General features: G+C 51.1%; 6 protein-coding genes across 6 annotated transcripts; 5 read left to right on the top strand and 1 right to left on the bottom strand.

Annotated features, from left to right (window-relative positions):
• Positions 1–1,336: 1,336 nt before the first annotated feature.
• On the top strand, positions 1,337–2,595 carry PpBr36_06757 (uncharacterized protein; the record flags this gene model as incomplete). Its single annotated transcript, XM_029893900.1, has 2 exons — positions 1,337–1,684; positions 1,792–2,595. 2 exons carry the CDS (start codon positions 1,337–1,339, stop codon positions 2,593–2,595), a joined length of 1,152 nt encoding a protein of 383 aa, XP_029745909.1.
• Positions 2,596–3,621: 1,026 nt separating this feature from the next.
• On the top strand, positions 3,622–5,490 carry PpBr36_06756 (uncharacterized protein; the record flags this gene model as incomplete). The annotated part of the gene is made up of 4 exons (XM_029893899.1): positions 3,622–3,824; positions 3,918–4,431; positions 4,511–4,699; positions 4,774–5,490. 4 exons carry the CDS (start codon positions 3,622–3,624, stop codon positions 5,488–5,490), a joined length of 1,623 nt encoding a protein of 540 aa, XP_029745907.1.
• Positions 5,491–6,088: 598 nt separating this feature from the next.
• Positions 6,089–7,142, top strand: PpBr36_06755 (uncharacterized protein; the record flags this gene model as incomplete). The annotated part of the gene is made up of 2 exons (XM_029893898.1): positions 6,089–6,727; positions 6,849–7,142. The coding sequence occupies 2 exons, from the start codon at positions 6,089–6,091 to the stop codon at positions 7,140–7,142; spliced, it is 933 nt and encodes a 310-aa protein (XP_029745906.1).
• A 1,057-nt stretch (positions 7,143–8,199) lies between these two features.
• PpBr36_06754 (uncharacterized protein) lies at positions 8,200–8,655 on the top strand (the record flags this gene model as incomplete). Its single annotated transcript, XM_029893897.1, has 1 exon — positions 8,200–8,655. The coding sequence occupies one exon, from the start codon at positions 8,200–8,202 to the stop codon at positions 8,653–8,655; it is 456 nt and encodes a 151-aa protein (XP_029745905.1).
• An 818-nt stretch (positions 8,656–9,473) lies between these two features.
• Positions 9,474–10,036, bottom strand: PpBr36_06753 (uncharacterized protein; the record flags this gene model as incomplete). The annotated part of the gene is made up of 2 exons (XM_029893896.1): positions 9,474–9,926; positions 10,031–10,036. The coding sequence occupies 2 exons, from the start codon at positions 10,034–10,036 to the stop codon at positions 9,474–9,476; spliced, it is 459 nt and encodes a 152-aa protein (XP_029745917.1).
• A 2,842-nt stretch (positions 10,037–12,878) lies between these two features.
• On the top strand, positions 12,879–13,485 carry PpBr36_06752 (uncharacterized protein; the record flags this gene model as incomplete). Its single annotated transcript, XM_029893895.1, has 2 exons — positions 12,879–13,117; positions 13,227–13,485. 2 exons carry the CDS (start codon positions 12,879–12,881, stop codon positions 13,483–13,485), a joined length of 498 nt encoding a protein of 165 aa, XP_029746013.1.
• Between the last annotated feature and the right edge of the window lie 676 nt (positions 13,486–14,161).

The following is a 14,161-nucleotide window of genomic DNA, read 5'->3' as shown; positions in this document are numbered from 1 at the left end:
GCCTGTTGGGGTGGGGGCCTACGGGTTGGCGGGTTTAGCCCAAAACGGGTAGATAGGGGTCTGGGGCTGTTTTTTTTGGCGGCCCGCGGGCCTTGATGGACGGATTGAACGTTTGTTACGCATTGTTTTAGCGAGTTGCGAGCTAGCTTTAGTAAAACCATATATTGCTTCAATTTTGCCCGCATTTTACTGATGGCCATATTTTGACCAAGTTATTCTAGCCCAACAAAAGTAATAACGTCTTACGGATTGGCCACCAAATTTGGCCAGAGTTGATTGCTGGCTCCAGTTTTGATGTTGAGAAAATGTAAGCACAACAGACTCAGCGGATTTCATACGCCAATTACCTGTATAAGTATTTGAGAATTATCTACGCTAAGCCTTTCGAGTTACCATGGAATAATTGTCGTGTTTGCTCAAAACAAACGTACTGCAAATTTAAAAAGGAATTACGTCGAAATATAGTGTTTCAGTTAAAGTTGAGTTGGCCCAGAAATTTGCCATGACGTTTGCGGTTAATGGATTGCATATTTGATCTACGATAGGTTGATTACATTGAAATTCTGGAACTGGGCCAATATAAAATACAACAAAGGGAATTTAGCCCAAACCAAACAATCAAGGTTTGTTGCAATTGCGGGTAATTGAGTGCGGTTTGATGTAATTCAGTGCAGCTTAGGGTAGCCCGGTAGATTTAGGTCAGTTTCGGTTTGAAGGACGACCGATTGGGGCCGCTTCCAAAGACGAAAATTTGGTGTGCCTGCTACCTAGACTCGCCGCGCACACGATTCTGATTTTGGCGGGTTTTCTGAGTCCAGATCCCGGGAAAAAAAAAAAAAGGGAGAGTGAACCATGGTTGTATTCTACGGATGTGCCTCCTCCGCCACCAGGGTTTTTGTTTGGTAACACAGGTGTGAGGTGAGATTGGAGGTGGAGGGTAGAGAACCGATAGGCGGAAGATTGTGGGTGCGGAGCCAGTATAGTCAATGTGAAAACGAATCGAGGTTAGATGTGGTTTAAAATTTGTCCATTTCCCAACACGGCATTCCTTGCACGATTGTCCGTCACGGGCGCTCCCTCTCCGTGTTAATCTACCTGCAATGGTATAATGTGAACCCCTCCTCCGGGAGGCGAATCCGAAAATTCCAGCCTGCTCAATCTCAAACCAGAAACCCACCGCAGATTTTACCGACTCGGAATTCTATACAAAAAGGCCAATGCCGCTGCTCAGCGTTCGTCCGATGACTTGACTGATTTTCTTGTCCGCCCGCCCACCACCGTCACTACATCTCCCCCCCCAAAAAAAAAAAATCATCAATCAAAGACCCGCTGCGAAATGAAATCCGTCTTTGCTCTCGGCGTCTTGATCAGCGCCGCCGCCGCGCAGGCTCCTGCGTGGGCGCAATGTGGTGGGAGCGGCCACACGGGCCAGACCACCTGCGTTTCGGGGCACTCGTGTGTTGTGGTGAATGAGTGGTACAGCCAATGTCAACCTGGCACGTCAACCTCCCCAGGCGGCGGCAGCGGCGGCGGCGGCGGTGGTGGTGGTGGTGGTGGTGGTAGCGGCGGCAACGGCAAGTTTGTATTTTTTGGCACCAACGAAGCCGGGGCCGAATTCGGAAGCACCACTCTCCCTGGAGTCTGGGGCAAGGAATACACGTTCCCGGAGCCTTCTGCTATTGATGTTAGTATTACCACATGGCATCCTGTTTCTCTGTTTCTTTTTTTTTTGGCAAATGTTGCCATGTTTTGCCCAAGCCAAGCTGACCAAACCTGCCAATGACCACAAAGACGCTGATGAGCCAAGGTTACAACACCTTCCGCGTCTGCATGGCAATGGAGCGGCTCGCAGACAAGGGGCTGACGGGCGCCTTCAACCAAGCCTACCTCCGCAACCTGACGACGGTCGTCAACCACATCACGAACAAGGGCGGCTGGGCAGTCATCGACCCGCACAACTACGGGCGGTACAACAAAAACATCATCACCGACACCTCGGCCTTCAAGACCTTCTTCGTCAACCTCGCGACGGCCTTCAAGAGCAACAACAAGGTGGTGTTCGACACCAACAACGAATACAACACCATGGACCAGGACCTCGTGCTGCGGCTCAACCAGGCCAGCATCGACGGCATCCGGGCGGCGGGCGCGACGTCGCAGTACATCTTTGTCGAGGGCAACGCCTGGTCGGGCGCCTGGTCGTGGAACACGACCAACGACAACATGAAGGCGCTCAAGGACCCGCAGGACAAGCTCGTGTACGAGATGCACCAGTACCTCGACTCGGACTCGTCCGGGACGTCGCCCGACTGCGTCAGCGCAAACATTGGCGTGCAGCGCATCGTGGGCGCCACCGAGTGGCTCAGGGCCAACAAAAAGGTCGGCATGATCGGCGAGTTCGCCGGCGGGCCCAACGACCAGTGCAAGGCCGCCGTCAAGGGCATGCTGGACCACATGAAGCAGAACAGCGACGTGTGGCTGGGTGCCCTGTGGTGGGCCGCCGGGCCGTGGTGGGGTGACTACATGTACGGGTTTGAGCCGCCGACCTCGACGGCCTATGTCTACTACAACAGCCTGTTGAAGACGTATCTGTGAGGGACTGTGGGTGATGGGTGAACAGTGTATAGTAACATCCAAGAGTGCATTGACCACTGTATATATGACAGCGATACAAATGAGCATAAGAGAGCCCTTTGAAACCAAAACAAATTTGAAGCCCAAAATAACACCAGTTCAGCCACTGGAGAGATGGCTGGTGTGGGTATATGTAGACGGGATTGAAGCCCAGCTATGTCAACATATCCATCCTCCAGTAATTTATATATTGCCAGAAAATTGGACTACTCACAACATGCCATAAATACCTGGCCCAAGGTATCAAGACAAGATAAATAGACCATAGGCTTCGGCATTTCAGACCGCTATATGCCACTTCAGGACAGCTCGGGAGACAGATTGGGCCGATCAGGGCCGCATCCAGACACGCGGATTTGTTATGCACCATTTCGCGCGTTCATAATTTTTTTTAATTTTTTTTTTTACACTGGTGCTTTCGCGTCTCGGGGCCGTGGTCACAAGACTGAGGAGCCGATTTATTTAGCTGTGCGCTGAAACTCTGTCCAACGTACCGTACCCTAACGAGATGGTTATGTTTTCTTTTTTTTTTTTTTTTTTTTTTTTTTTTTTTTTTTTTTTTTTTTTTTTTTTTTTTTTTTTTTTCTCATTTGAATTTCAGTGGATTTGATACAAAGTCTCGTTCAGCGTGAGCTGTGGATCTGATCAGCATCCAATCGCGCAGGCTCAAGTGCTGCTTACCGACTTTTGCGGCCCTGCCGCTACCTTGATGAGCGGCCATGCACCTTGATGGCCACTCGCTGTCAGGGGTCCGTGGCCGGCAGAGTCAACGTCAGCGACCGTTTGGATATGTCGATATAAGTCTCAGGATTGTGGAGCCAAGGTACGTCGAGCTTGAAAAGAGATAGCTTTTAGAGCATATAAATGCGCATACCTTGACCTTTTTCTTTTCGTTGTTGATTTTTTACATTGCCAATATCCTTTCCTCTTTACCTTTACGCCTTCCCAAAAACAAGGCCCTTTGCCAGAGTTACCTCGATTACAAAGATGGACGTCACAACATCAAGTCGTCCTACAGAGCAAACGCGGGTGGGCCGAAGAGACTCGGCCGTAGACCTTGGCAGTCCAACACCCCTTCCCGTCACCCTCCTCTCTGGCTTCCTGGGTAGCGGCAAGACGACCCTTCTACAGCACATCCTCCGCAGCGACCATGGCCTACGCATTGCCGTGATAGTCAACGACATTGGAGCGTACGTGTAGTTCCATCCCCTCGTCCCGCTCTTCTTTTTTTTTTTTTTTCGTTGGCCGTCATCTAACCCAAACTTCCTTACCGAGACAAACAGAGTCAACGTCGACGCCAGCATCATCAACCACCACGTCACCCAGACCACCGAAAAGGTCATCGCGCTCCAGAACGGCTGCATCTGCTGCACGCTGCGCGGCGACCTGCTCGAGGAGCTCGTGCGGCTGTCGGAGCTGCACGCCTTTGACTACGTCATCGTTGAGAGCAGCGGCATCAGCGAGCCCGAGCAGGTCGCCGAGACCTTCGACTCCAAGCTGGCCGAGACCATGGGCGCGCTGGGCGACGGCAGCGCCGGTGCCGAGGGCGGCCTGGACGAGGCGATGCGGGTCGTGCTGAGGAAGCTCGCGGACGCGGGCGGCGTCGGCAGCTTCGCCCGGCTGGACACCACCGTGACCGTCGTCGATGCCTTTACCATCATGAACGACTTTCACACGGACCACTTGCTGTCGAGTCGGAGGGGGGACGTCGGGCCCGAAGACGAGCGGACCGTGTCGGATTTGATGGTTGATCAGATTGAGTTTGCCGACGTGATTGTGCTCAACAAGACGGACATGGTGAGTTTTGACACGTCTTGGTTTGTTACAGTCATTTGACGGCCAAAGCGGTGGTTTGAACTGACCGAGACGCTGCTAGGTCGACCGTCCTACCAAGCAGCGGGTCGTCGACTTGATCACCAAGCTCAACCACCGGGCCAAGATCATCGAGACCTCTCACAGCAAGGTGGACGTCAAGGAGATTGTCAACACGGGACTGTTTGATCTCGAGCGTGCGCAGACCGGATATGGTTGGTTGCAAGATCTACATGAGCTGACTTTGAGAGAGGTAAAATATCAGCGTCAACTTTCTTTCATCATTCTCTCGCTCTCTCGAAGCCCTCGGCTAACAGATGAACAAAGGTCAACGGTCGTAAAACCATCACACCAAAACCCGAGACGGAAGAGTACAACGTCCGCAACTTTGTATACCGGCGCCAGCGACCCTTCCACCCGCTACGGCTGTACAAGCTGCTGTTTGACAAGTTCATCATGCAGCTTGAGCACCCGGAAGAGGAGGAGGACGAGGACGAGGACGAAGACGACGAGGAAGAAGAAGATGACCAAGACGAACAGGAGGAAGAAGACCCCCTCGACGCGCCGTCCAACGAGACCATCCTAGCCAACAAGCGGGCCTCCCCTCTCTTTGCGCGCCTCTTCCGGTCCAAGGGCGAATTCTTCCTGGCGACGCGCCCGCACCGCGCCGGCGAGTGGTCGCAGGCAGGGGCGATGCTGACCATGACGGGCGGGCGGCCGTGGTTCGTCACGCTGCCCGAGTCCGAGTACCTGACGGGCGACGCCGACATCGACGCGCTCGTGCTGCACGACCTCGCGTCCGGCGGCGAGTGGGGCGACAGGAGGCAGGAGCTCGTCTTCATAGGAGAGGCGCTCGACGTCCCGGGGCTGGAGAGGGTGCTGGACGAGTGTCTGCTGACGGACGAGGAGTGGAGGCGGTGGCGGAAGGTTATGCGCAGTGGGGTTTTGAGTTCGCAGGGCAAGATGGAGAGGTTGGCGCGCCTGTTTGACGATGGCTTTCCCGACTGGCCTGAAGATGACGCTCATGAGGGACATGGGCACTGATGGATGCACGATGGTGACGATTTTTCTTTTTTTTTTCTTTTCTTTTTTGTTTCTCCCCCTTTTGATGTTTGTTTTGAACGTAGAATGTACACATAGAGAAAAGTTTGATCTTATTATTGGCCAATGTTGCGATCGAGCTCATGTTTGTTCCGTCGAATCGGTCTAGAAATAGAAGCAGGAAAGTGATGGCCTGGAATGTTTGCGCCGATAAGGTTGGGATGCTTGTCCAATATTGTCGGTTTCTAGACCTGGCGGTTTGCAGGGGTACAGTTATAGGTTTGAGGTTTTTGCCGTGAAAGCTTGATGAGGGAGATTACGTTGTTTCTCGTCTGGGTTAGGAACGAGAGCTTTCACGGCGCGAACAACTGAGAGATAAAGACATGAGGGGTTGTGGAACTCAAATCCAAGCTGACGTTGGTAGATACGTAGTACCTGGGGTTTGATGAAAGTTTATCGTCAGCTTTTTTTTTTTCTTTCTTCTTCTTTCCCTGGTCTTGGCGACGAGCACAACGTGTTTGACGTCGGACGATAACCAGCCCCAACATCACCTCTACCAACATGCCGCCCTAGGTACAAATCTATAAGCACTTATTCGACTATGCCTCCATACAACTTGTCTGGGAAATACGCAGTACTGACGGGCGGGGGATCAGGTATAACTCTGCATTTTATCCACCTTCTCCTTGCCAGTGGCACCTCTGTCATCGTCGGCGACCTGAGGCTCCGCCCAGAAGCAGAGGAGCTTGCCGCTCAACATCCTCACCCTCCTCAAGAACCCAACAATGCCTCCTTCGTCTTCCACAAGACCGACGTCACATCCTGGCCGCAGCTCTCATCCCTCTGGAACACCGCACTGGCCACCTTTCCGCAGGTCGACCTGGTGGTTCCCGGCGCGGGCATCCTTGAACCCAGCTGGAGCTCGCTGTGGTATCCGCCAGGCGTCGAGGGGCCGCCTTCCACCGACGCGCCCGACGCGGAGCCGGGCACCTACGCCACCCTCAACGTCAACCTCGTCCACCCCATCCGGCTTGCGCAGCTGGCAGTGGCATACTGGACTCGCAGCAAAATAAAAGGCAACATGCTCCTCCTGGGCAGCGTCGCCGGGTATACGAGCACAATCCACGTTCCACTGTACCATGTCGCCAAGGCAGGCCTTCACAGCTTTGTAAAGTCCCTCGCGCCGATGAACGCACGGATGGGGATCCGCGTGGCCTGTGTCGCGCCCGGCCCTGTGCGGGTGAGTTTTTCAAAGATATGCAGCGCTGCTTTTGATTGGTCATTCCACCCATCAGGAAAAGAAGCCGGCTGACGCTTGACACTTTCTTTAAAAAAAAAGAAAAAAACACAATGCCACCCAGACACCCCTCTGGGAGTCCGGCCTCTCACTGGCCAAGCTTGGCCATTACGACCCAGCGCTAAAGCCGGAGTTTGTCGCTGAGCTGATGCTGGAGGTTTGCACGTCTGAGAAGTACGGCCACGGCAATATTGTCGAGTGCCTCGAGTCCGGCACCCTCGAGAAGCCGAATCCGACGTTCCGCGAGGTCCCCTGTCATCTCCTATACCCATCCTTTGACCCGGCCCTCTCGCCGACGTTGGCTGTGGAGGAGGAGCATTTGTGGAAGAGGCTGGAAACTTCAGGCTTCAAGGCTTAAACTGCATGGACCTTGACATTTTCTAGCTTCCAACTGTGAGTGGCTACAGTAATACCGGAGCCTCGTCACAAAGCAGACTGATCGACATTTCTGACTCTTGAGTCTTGGATAATTGCTGGACAAGCGGGAGCTCCGAAATGCTAGTCAACCATTCTTTCATCGTCCCGGGTCTGCCCATTGAGCTTATAGTATTGCATTGACATATGGAAGTAAATCCTACCTCTGGAGATCCGGATGTTTTTTTTTTTCGTTTTAAGCATTGTTTCCGGAGATCTACGAGTGCGCTTTTTTTTCCTCTCTTCTTTTTTTTTTGGCTCTGTGGAGGCAGCACATGCGCAGTTTTCTGCCTTTACCAGAAAGACAAACCCATAGCCCCTGAACGACCCTACTTTACACTTGCAATCCAAACAACGGCTTGATTTCTCTTTTATTATCTTCTTCTGGTCTGATAATCCAAATTTCTCAGACAACTTAGTGACCAACAGGAACTCATTGCCACACCGGAGTCTTGAACTGCGACAATCGACAAACATCGGCGACTTTTTTTGTTGATCGGCGAGCAAGTGTAGTTGACACGAGGTACGAGAATTCAACCGACTGCAGGTTCTACCTAAAAATAGGTAGGCCAAGGTTTATGCGAACCATGCTTCGTAGCCCAACTCTCAGGGGCAATCCAAGGGTTGGATTGTTGGCAAGCGAATGACTCGAGAAGAGGAGAGCGATATCAAATCGTCAGGCTATAACATGCTTTGACAGAAAATGAAAAGACACACGTGAAGGGGGCACAGGAATTACTGACAATAAGTATCGTCGTTCGTGTCGAGTCCTTCTGCTGGATTTCTTTCTTTTCTCGGCACGCTCGTTCCTTTGAACATTGGGCTCAATTGCTTTCCTCTCTTTTTGTCGTTTCCTTCTCCTTGGCTTTTGTTGGTGGTTGTCCTCGGAGCCTTTCCAATCATTTATAATTACAAAAGTCTATTTATTCTTTCCCCCACAATCGTTTTCTGTTTTTTTTTCCTTTTTTTCTTTTCTTTTGCCAAAACCAACCAAAAGCAAGATGCATGTCACTCGCATCGTCGCCCTTTTCAGCTTTCTGGCCTCCGGCGCCTTGAGCATGCCGGCCCAAGCGGAGAATGCTGGCGCACCGGCCATGGAGGTACGCGCGCCCGCCGACTTCGAGGGCCGGTCCAACGCCCACGCTAGCAAGGGCGGGTCGGGAAGTGCCTCTGCCGCCGCCCCCAAGACCTCATTCCAGAGCCCCGAGCCGTTCAAGGTTTGCGACGTTCACCTGGCCCGGGGAGAAGGGTATCTCGAGGCGAAAGACTACTACGCCCAGGCCAAAAGCCTTTGTGCCCAGCTGCAAGGTATATACCCCGGCAGGAGTCGTCTCACCGCAGCGGTCAGGTGCACTCGCGTCCCAGCTTACGTTCCTACCGTCGGCAAGGTCACGGCAGTTATTCCGAAAACGGGAAACAAGACGATTGAGCTACTTTACAGCTGCCTTGGCCAGTGAGATGGCAAGTGGTTTTGTACCTAGGATTAATATACCATAGTTTCATAGTTTTTTTGAGTAGTCACACGCAATCTGCACCACCAGTAGGTCCAGTTGGTAAATTAATCCGTTGGAGTAATGCGTCCATAACTGGGAAGGTGACAGGAAACTGTCCCACAATTTCTACGAGTACAAGTTTCAAGGCCAAACGCTTTGAAAATCCAACTACTTTAAATCATAGCTCCCGTGAAGAGCTAGATATCTGGTGTAAACAGGGAATATGCTCTATTTTAATTGATAGTAGTCGTGTCTCGGACATGCTAAAAAAGCAATGCAAAAGTCCTTGACACGTTGAGTGTCATTTGTCAATGCGCGGTAGTAATAATAAACCCCGCGTAATATATCATCGGAGAGACCGATAGCTGAACAAAGTGGAGGAATTGCTTGAGTTTTCCCAGATTTACAGCCTCAGCATTGGTCGGACGCACCAAGCTAAAACTTGGTACCTGCGATACAAAATTACAAATTTAATGCTATATTTCTTTTTTTAAGAGTTGTGTATGGATCAAAGAAGCAAACTTAGGAATGCATAGTGATTAAGCAATATACCTCCTAAAAGCATTATTTCTGTTTCGAAGTGCATGTCTTTGAACAAAGTTCATGTGAATTCAGTTCAACATGTTCAAAATGGGCGTCCCTATGTTGTACAAGTTATGATACAATGACAACAAATCATTCAAACTAACACAAACGATGCTAAAAAGCCAACCCTAATAGACGTACAATTCCCAAACAAAAAAAAAAAAAAGTCATCACCAACCAAAAACCCTCCCTCCATCTCAGTTGCAGACCAGCTTGGCACTCTTGAACCCAAAAGGCAGCAGGCTGGCGCTCGACAGGACGCCCCCGGTCAGGAGCTTGGTGAGGTAGGGCGACTGGTTGCAGACGGTGTTGGCCGTGGTCAGCTCCGCGGTGGCGACCTGGTCGCCCGCGCAGCCAAAGTCGGGAAAGACGGTCACGTAGCAGCCGGTCGCGGCCTCGTCGAGCTTGGCCTTGAAGGACGTCGGCGGGTGGACCGGGCAGGGCTGCGTCACGTCGACGCAGCTGCCGTCCGCCAGGCCGATCGGCGCAAAGTTGCACAGCGGCTTGAGCAGCAGGTTGCTCACCTCGCACGCCGGGGCCAGGAAGGGCGTCAGCGTCGCCGTCGTCGGGTACTCTGCGTCCCCGGCGCGCGGGGCCACCATCGCGGCCGAGGCGACCGTGGCGAGGATGATGAGGCTGGTAGCTGAGAACTGTGACGGGGGGTAACGGTTTTTTTTTTTTTTTTTCTGTTAGTTTTGGGCAATCAAGTGGGTGGGTAGGGCTGGTTTTTCTTTTGGCTAATGCGAGCTCGTACCTGCATGATTGCGGTGATGTGGAAAGATGAGAAAAAGAGATTCAGTGGTATGACGTTTGTATTGGTTTGGCAGATGAAACTCGAGTGACTTCAAGAAGAAAAGAAGAGATATAAGAATGATGATCAGGAATGTTGTGATGTTGTAGGACTGGTGATCTGAGAGGATGAGTTGTGAGTTGAGCTGCATGTAAAGGATCTTTCAACCAGACTGGATGCCAGAGCCTATTTATCCATTTGCCATCCCCGAAGATTAGTTGCATCTTGAGGCGTAACACCTTGTAATCTCTACCAGATCTACAATTTCTCAAGTGTGCTCCCATCCCGGCGGTTCCGTAGCCGACAATATTCCAGATCGAGCCGCCCCTTTAACGTGGCTTACAAAAAATTACTCCTAAAAACGGCTTATTCCTGGTTAACATGTTGGACTGCCAATAGTACTACCCGACCAGCTTTTTCAAAAAAGCTTTTCCCCTGAAATAGTGGATCTTTAGAGCAAAAGACGGGGAACAAGACGTTTTTTTTTTTCCCCTTTCCCCTCTTGGAATGCAATTCCATCCAGAGCTACGTAAAGCAGGCAACGAAAAGTGCCACTGGTGCTAGCTCCATTTGGCCAAGCGGCAAAGGTGGCAAAAATGGCGCGGCTCCTGAGCCGAAAACCCGCTACGATGAACAAGACCAGCACCGGTCTGCCGCCATTTGCTGTTATGGCCCTAGTAGCAGCTGGGGAAGGCGACGTCGATTCCAATTCCCTAAAAAAGGGGATCGGACTAACATTCCAGGGCCCAGATCCAAAGTTCGGCATGTTCCGATCTAGATAATCGATCGTTGGGAGGGAGCGCAAGCCCAGGAATTACAAATACCCATCGAGCAGTTGTCAAGGGATGGGAATTTTCACCAAGCACCATTAAGTGACCACATGACACTCAGATTAGACATGACATACAGTCACATACTAAAACATACTAAAATCCCTAGTTTTCTTTTGTGATTGTAGCTATCGCCCGACCTATAGGGCCGACTCTTCTGCAGTTTCTTCTTTTTCCACAAGATAGGCTGCCGTGTGGTAACTTTGACAGGTTATCTGTAAAAGAATACTGTATTGATCCGGAGGGTGCAGGGCAAGTTGCTCATGGTATCCAGTCACAGGATTTGTCAGTCACATGGGCTTGAACTTTTGAAGTCGCATCCCATGATCGAGACATACAGTCGCAGCAATTTTGCTACATCACCAACCCCTCTTTCCTCTTTTATTTTATTCCAACAAGTCAAGTTCAGTCATGGTCAGTTTTCCTGTATTCTATGTACATGTCCTGACAAGGTATGGACTGCATTTTGCCGCAGAGACCAGAATGACGTACGAAGAATATGGTTTGGGGATAGGATGGTAGCATGGCGAAGCAACAGACAATGCTATCAAAAGGTCGCCGAATCTTTTTCCTTGCTATTGGAACATCGGCTCCTACTCCATTTTGTCAACTCATTCCGGGAGATTTTTGGCTACACGTCAACGGCAAAAAAGGCACAAAAAAAAGCACAATGAGGCAATGCCCCCAGAGGTCAAATCCGAGGTCAATCCTCTGCGGGAAAAAACGCCCACCATTCCTTAGGTGGCCGCAGGTGCAGCTCAGGGTTCTCAACTGGCTGATCACTGCAAAAGACAACAGGAAATCGATGTCAACTCATCTTCGTTCACCCCAAACACAAACCAGGCGACCAGTTTCAGCCCATACTGCTTTTACCTTGTCAACAGGTAGGAGCGAACATTTCCACAATTGTCGCAATTACAAACAATGCCCCATGCGTCTCAATACTTTTGCCGCCAAGGACACGGAAAGGAGTCGCTGGGGCCGTCGTGGTATCACGCCGGAGGCGGGTGCCGATTGTGGTCAAAAGGCAAAAAGCTGATGGAATGTGATATATGTGACCCCGACCCGATTTGAACGGATAACCTTACGATCTGGAGTCGTACGCGCTACCGTTGCGCCACGAGGCCTGCTCATATGGATGAGCCCTGTGTCAGGGTCTCAAAACTAAGTCGCACGCTATCGAGACCTGCCCTTCCACAAAAGCATCTCCTCATTAGTGTTGGTAGCGCAACATCCAGATGCCACGTCCAGGTCCATCAGCAAGGATGTGGCGTGGGATCCTCCGACCGTTACATTCGAAGGAAGGCAAAAACAATTGGGCATTTGACGTAAGCGGCATGATTTTCGACTTTGCGCGTAAGCAGTATACTGACATGCTGTTTTACAGGTAGGTAAAGGATATTCTCCTTTTTTTTTTTTCCGAGCGCATTATCCTGGAGCGCATTACGGCCATGCCCAGCTTCGACCCAGACCAAGCCGGCCGCGTGGGCCCGTGAGTGGGGAGGTTGTACCGGGGAAGCCGATGGCGGCATGGGGCATTGGACCACAACTTACAAGCGTCGCAATCGTAGTTGGGATTCCTGGGAAGGATTCAAGGCGTAGAAGTCGAACAGAATGCTCTTTTTTTTTTCTTCCTTTGGGAGGCCATCTAGTTTTAAAATCGCACAAATGGCACTCACACGGATAGAAATCCCTGCAAAGTCCCCATTTGATACTTGGGCACCATTACTTCATTGTCGTGGCGCGCTGAGCTGCGCTTCCCCACCATTAAATCATACTGAGATCATATGGAAGATAGGCTTGAACAATCCCAAGCGTTCATCACGATCTCAACTCCATGACGTCAAACAAAGATCAAGGGGCGCAAGAGAACACAAGTATATAACGAGAGATTATTTTGTGAGTACAGCTAGAGTGCAGTTCAATCAGATACCAAACCATCCTGATTTAGATTAAATCAAAACATAAAAAACCCTCTCAAAATGTCAGCTCCAAGCCAGAACAAACTCAACAAGATCGCCCACCAGGCCGAGGCGGACCTCAACACGTACGAGGCAAAGGTCGGACACGACTTCCGGACCGGTGCCAACTTCGACGCAGGCGTCGACACCAAGGCGGAGAACAAGTTCCCCGGCGCCGAGGTGCGGTACGGAGAGGACCTGACGACAGAGGTTGCGCGGGGACGCCAAGGCGACCCGGACGCTGCCGACAAGGAAGCGCAGTGCGTAGACTCCCGATTACCTCCCTTCACACCGAGGAAAAGCAGTGAAAACGAAACAAAAAAGCATAAAAAACCTAGACTGACTAGATGACACGAACAAAAACTACAGAAAGGCCAGGAGCAAAGGCAACCTCGGCCCCGATAACGCGGTAGAGTCGAGGGATGATAGCAACGATCCCCTCAAGCAGGGTTTGGAAGCCTCCCTGAACAACGTCGGCTCGAACCCGCCCGGTCCTGGCGGTAGTCAATTCAAAGGCACACACTCCAGCAACCCCAGGGATGTCCCGGGGAGGCTTGACGCTGAAGGCTTGGCACCGCCAAGCAGCGTGACTGAGGTGTCGGAAGAGGCGGCCAAGTCTGGCAGGTAAAGTCATGGGACTTGAGAAGAAAAGTTGTATATATTCCAGTGTAGTCAAAGTCCCTGATGACTGGCTGAGCGTTTTACATCAAATTAATTATTTTGGCAAGACCAGGCCTTGGAGTTGGGATTTATGACATGCCGGACTGCTGTGGGTCACAACCGAATAAGGGATTTGTTGGCATGGGGAGCTGGGAAATTATATGCAAGCTGAAAGTAGCAAACTATAGGCGCTGGGCTAACAGTCATCCCATCACCGCGATTTTGGCTGTATGAATGTGTTTTGGTCTTGGCCTGGAGAGAACGGAGTAAACGTGCTGCGTGCATCTAGACTCTAGTTGTGGGGAACAAAAACACTGGTAATTATAGTCTGGCCCATACAAAGTCAACACTTGGCAATCTTTACAAGAAGCACGTCGAGCAATCTGCTATTTTTGAGGCCTGCGTTGTGACTAATTTCGAGCTGTGTAAGCTGCAATGTGTTGAGCCATTTCTACTATGTTCAAAGGCAAAGAAGGCGTTCAAACCCCACGCTCGCTGTAACCAATTGTACTTTTAGGCGCCCGCAATTATCAACCTACCCTGGGATAGACAAAGAAAAACCAACAAGCGAAACATGGAACTAAACGCTAAGGACCAGAACGACAAAAGCGCCCGCGTACAAGCAAACTAGAGAAATAAACCCC

Source organism: Pyricularia pennisetigena (assembly GCF_004337985.1).
Source record: "Pyricularia pennisetigena strain Br36 chromosome 4 map unlocalized Pyricularia_pennisetigena_Br36_Scf_6, whole genome shotgun sequence".
Lineage (NCBI taxonomy): Eukaryota > Fungi > Ascomycota > Sordariomycetes > Magnaporthales > Pyriculariaceae > Pyricularia > Pyricularia pennisetigena.
This window is presented reverse-complemented; position numbering and strand designations above follow the sequence as displayed.